Genomic DNA, 4,434 nt, shown 5'->3' on the forward strand with positions numbered 1-4,434 from the left:
TTGCAACTTTACAGATCTTCTTTATGCACCAAGAGCTTGTAACACTCCAAAGAGAAAGGAAAAATTGAAATCGCATCATATGACCCCTTTAAAAATGTCTGAACCGAGCATCTACCCACTGACCCACAAAATCCCTGCATCAACAAAACAACAAAAGGAATGAAAATTATAGTTTATTCATACAAATGACTGTGTAAGGAGATTGGCTGAACTTATATTTACTTATACAGTACAACAAAATACTAATGAATATTAAGTATCCTAAAATTTGTTTACATTTAAGTATATATTTAAACCCGGCATTGAAAGAAAACCTCATTGACATGAGATTTAAAAAATCATTGGGTTTTATTTTATGTCCAAACAGAAACAGATTTGGACATAAAACCCGGCCACAAAAAAAAAAAAAAAAAGAAGCCAATCCTGTTACAGATTAAGATAAATGTGTTTATGATGTAAAATTACAGTAACATGTGCTAATAATATTTGATCGAGCAAAATCCTGGTCTGATGTTGAATTAAACTGGCAATCAGAGAGGCCTGCAATGATGTAGTCAAGTGTATCTGCACAAGAACAACCTTTACAAAGGTTTGGCTCACAAATATTGATAACCTAATTAATATTAATGAGGTATGACATCACTGTGTCACGATGTCACAACTAGTCAATCAGTAAAAAGTTCCATTGCTGCTGATGGTGATTGATGTTTTTTTCACAATCCTCCAATACTTGTTAATCCAAGATCCCAAAATCACCCTAAGGCCCTGTGTCCACCAAAGCGTTTTTCCCCGCGGCTAGCGTGTTTTTTCAGTTGTTCTCAATGGGAGCACTTTTCACACCCACACAAATCACATTCACTGTTTTAATCCAGTCCGCTTTCTAATGCCACTCCTTCAGATGAGTGGATGATTGCACACAGACCCAATCACCACTGCAGATTTACTGTTCTCATCATGTCTGACTCTCTCTGTGTGTGTTTTGACTTGTATCAGTGCATAATTAAACATCTTATCACCATTGCATGTGTGAGAAAATATGCTGAGATGTGTTGAACACCCATCTGTTATGTACGGAAATATATTTTTATATAAACTTGAATTTTCAAATTTGGAATCTGCTCTACTGGAATTGGAAATGGAAATTTTCCCTGTTTTTGTTAGAGACGAGCGCTGCGAACAGCTTCCGAGAAACTGCGGAATCGGACATCATTTTCGGCGGGCATGGTGCAGAACTCTCCCGGGACCAGAGTGAACCGTTACATCGGCCGTCTGATAGAAGCACGACAGACGGAGTCTGAGACAGCAGACCTCAACTACATTACCCTCACATACAGGAGCAGAGAGAGAGAGCAGAGAGTGAGTACACACAGTTGTCACATGGGGGCAGTTTTCACAGAGTAGGTTTGAACCTCTTAAAATAGAATGATTTTTTAGATTCTGACTCTAAACAAAAATAATATATCATAATTTTTGTGCTATAGCTGCTGGGTGGGTAAATGAGTAATCACCATAAAACCACATAGACATAAATCTGTCCCCCAGATTTTAATGTCATTTTTTTTTAAATAAATGTCTGGTTGGGGCAAGTAGTCACATGTGTTTTAAATGTTATAAATCTATCGAAATTATTTTTAATTACAATGTTTGTTGGCCAAAACAATGGTTTGGTATTTTTAAAGTAAAGTTACCTTTTACATTTTTGAAGTGCCATAAATTTGTATTTTTTTCTGTTCTGTTTTTCAAGTGTTTTACCGTTTAAATACCGCAGAAAAGTAAAAAATACAGCGTTTAATGGCAAGTTGAATTGTGTCAACTTACACCATATAGTGTGACAGCATGGCCCGCTATTAGCCAACTGTATCAAAATGAACTGTATCAAAAGCTAAGACTTTAACGTAAACTACCATTGAAAATTTTGGAGTCTGTAGGATTTTATTTTTTATTTTTTTAACGAAGTCTCTTATGCTAACCAAGCCTGCATTTATTTGAACAAAAATGCAGTAAAAAACATTGTGAATTATTATTGCAGTTTTAACAATATTACATTTTTAAGAAACATTTATTATTATCAATGTTGAAAACAGTTGTGCTGCTTCATATTTTTGTAGAAACCGTGATACATTTTTAGGATTCTTTGCTGAATGAACAGGATTTATTTGAATTAGAAATCTTTTACACTATAAATGTCTTTACTGTCACTTTTTATCTACTTGACACTCCTTTCTGAATAAAAGTATCGATTTCTTAAAAAAAAACAAAAAAAATCGTACTGACCTCAAATTTTTGAATGGTGGTGTATGGCTACGCAGAAACAGACTTGAACAAAATAAACTTAGCCTAGGAAATATTCACCGAAGTGAAAAGTGTGACAATGTGCCCCGGTGTCCATAATACAGCAGTAACTGATCCAGGGAACTGGCAGTAATGACTTGGCGAAATGTGAGAGTGATGGAGTGAAGAATTTCCTCAAGACACACACGCCGCATCAAGACACACACGCCGCATCCCCCGCATTGTTCTGTTGTGCTTCGTGACTCCCTGTCTCCTCACTTTCAACATCTTCTCTCCCCCTCATCTCTCTCGCGCTCTCCTTTCTCACTAGCTCTCTCCATTGCTCTGTTCTCTATTTCTTTGCCTATATCCAGTCCTCTCCGATCCCTCCCATCTTCGATTGATGTAAGACGTCCGCCCACCCTAACAGAATGGGGGCAACAGTAATGATTTGGGAAAATCTGTCAGACTCACGACATATATTATCTCTCTCACACACACACGCACACTCGTGCGTGCTGGAGCACAGTGGCTTTCCCCGCTCTCTCTGGGAGTATAATGACATTTCATCTGGATCTTATGATGAGGGGGATGCTGGTTTTTATACTCTAATGAAGCTTACGCAGAAAGCAGTGTGTTGCATTGATCTCCTGCAGGCTGCACTGGAATGAGACAAATACATGTTACTTGTGACACTTACAAGAGATACAACAAAGCATATGTTTACATGAATACACAGGTGTTTCTTCAACTTTGGGTACATTTATTTATTGACTTTTATCAGAATTGAACTATTTAAATGTTTTAATACTTTTTATTTATTTATTAAAAATGCCTGTAAATTTAATAGTTTTCTCATGTCCCAGGCTTTCAGTATTAAAATATAAATATGTTTTTAAAATATTATTACATTAAAGAAATTCTGATAATATAACTCGGAGTGAAATGAATATATATATTTAACAACTCATTGTTTGAAAATTATTTATTTTTTCTCAAACTGTCCCTCAAGTGTGGCATCATTTTCATCACAGCCAACAAAAAAGTGTTATTTTTTTCCAAGGAGACAACAGAGTGTTGGTGAAGAGCACAAATGAAATATAAGATGTAATGAAAACTAAGAAAATTTATTAATATCATTTGAACAGAACAGAATATTTTTCATAGTGTTTTTATTTTCAATCAAGCTGTAATTTTGTCAAATTTTGTGGAAAAAAAAATATTTGGAAATTGTATTTAATTGTGTGTGTTTAGGATGTGTAAAATGCTAGTTGCAAAATTAGCCATAGCAAGACAAAAGAGTCACCCTTTTATTAAAAAAAAAACCCTTTCCATCATTGTCAAATGGTGATTTTAAATATGGTGGAAATGACATTCGTGCAGATGGTGATGGAAAAACATGTTTTAGGATGCCCATACAGTAGCCAAACATGCCCATACAGTAGCTAAAGAAACAGCTTTACACACATACTGTAGAAAAACTGATTGCTACAACCTATCAAATTGTCTCTCTCTCTCTCTGTCACACAGTATCAGCAAGTGTATGACGATGCCTTCATCAGTGCGGTGGTTATCTCGCTTGTCCTCACTTCATTTTTTGCAGTGGTCTATTTTCTCATCTTTCCTCAGTATGTAAATCACAAACACAATACCTGACATATCAACATAACACACCTTTTTATCTTTTTTTTGCCAGGCACACTAAATTGATAATTTTACATGCTCAGGTCACTGCATCACACAACACACGTTTATAACATCCTCTCTCTTTCTCTCTCTCTTTCTCTTGCTGCAGAGGTTTTCTGGTTGTGATTCTGCTGGTTCTCTGTTTGTGTTTCCACATGGCAAGTGTGATGTACCTTCACATCACTCATGTGCAGGTAACACTGGTCTCCAGGCCGGGGACTCTCCATAGTCATAATGATTTTTATATTGTACAAACTGTATTTTCTATCCCCTACCCCTAAACCTATCCCTCATTCAAAACTTTCTGCATTTTTAGATTTTCAAAAAAGATAATTCATTCCCACTTTATATTAGGTGGCCTTAAAGGGTTAGTTCACCCAAAAATGAAAATTAGCCTGTGATTTACTCACCCTTGAGGCATCCTAGGTGTATATGACTTTATTCTTTCAGACGAATCCAATCGGAGTTATATAAAAA

General features: G+C 35.9%; 1 protein-coding gene across 1 annotated transcript in view; it reads left to right on the top strand.

Moving 5' to 3' along the window:
* The window catches only part of LOC107697434 (adenylate cyclase type 1-like), a 34,732-nt gene that overhangs the window by 18,224 nt on the left and 12,074 nt on the right, over nucleotides 1-4,434 (top strand). The window contains exons 9-11 of the mRNA XM_016498221.1: nucleotides 1,162-1,356; nucleotides 3,802-3,899; nucleotides 4,067-4,151. Of these exons, the coding sequence (XP_016353707.1) occupies nucleotides 1,162-1,356; nucleotides 3,802-3,899; nucleotides 4,067-4,151 (378 nt within the window). The remainder of the gene's footprint in view (nucleotides 1-1,161; nucleotides 1,357-3,801; nucleotides 3,900-4,066; nucleotides 4,152-4,434) is intronic.

The sequence above is a fragment of the Sinocyclocheilus anshuiensis genome, unplaced genomic scaffold, assembly GCF_001515605.1.
Source record: "Sinocyclocheilus anshuiensis isolate Anshui unplaced genomic scaffold, SAMN03320099.WGS_v1.1 scaffold801, whole genome shotgun sequence".
Taxonomy (NCBI): domain Eukaryota; kingdom Metazoa; phylum Chordata; class Actinopteri; order Cypriniformes; family Cyprinidae; genus Sinocyclocheilus; species Sinocyclocheilus anshuiensis.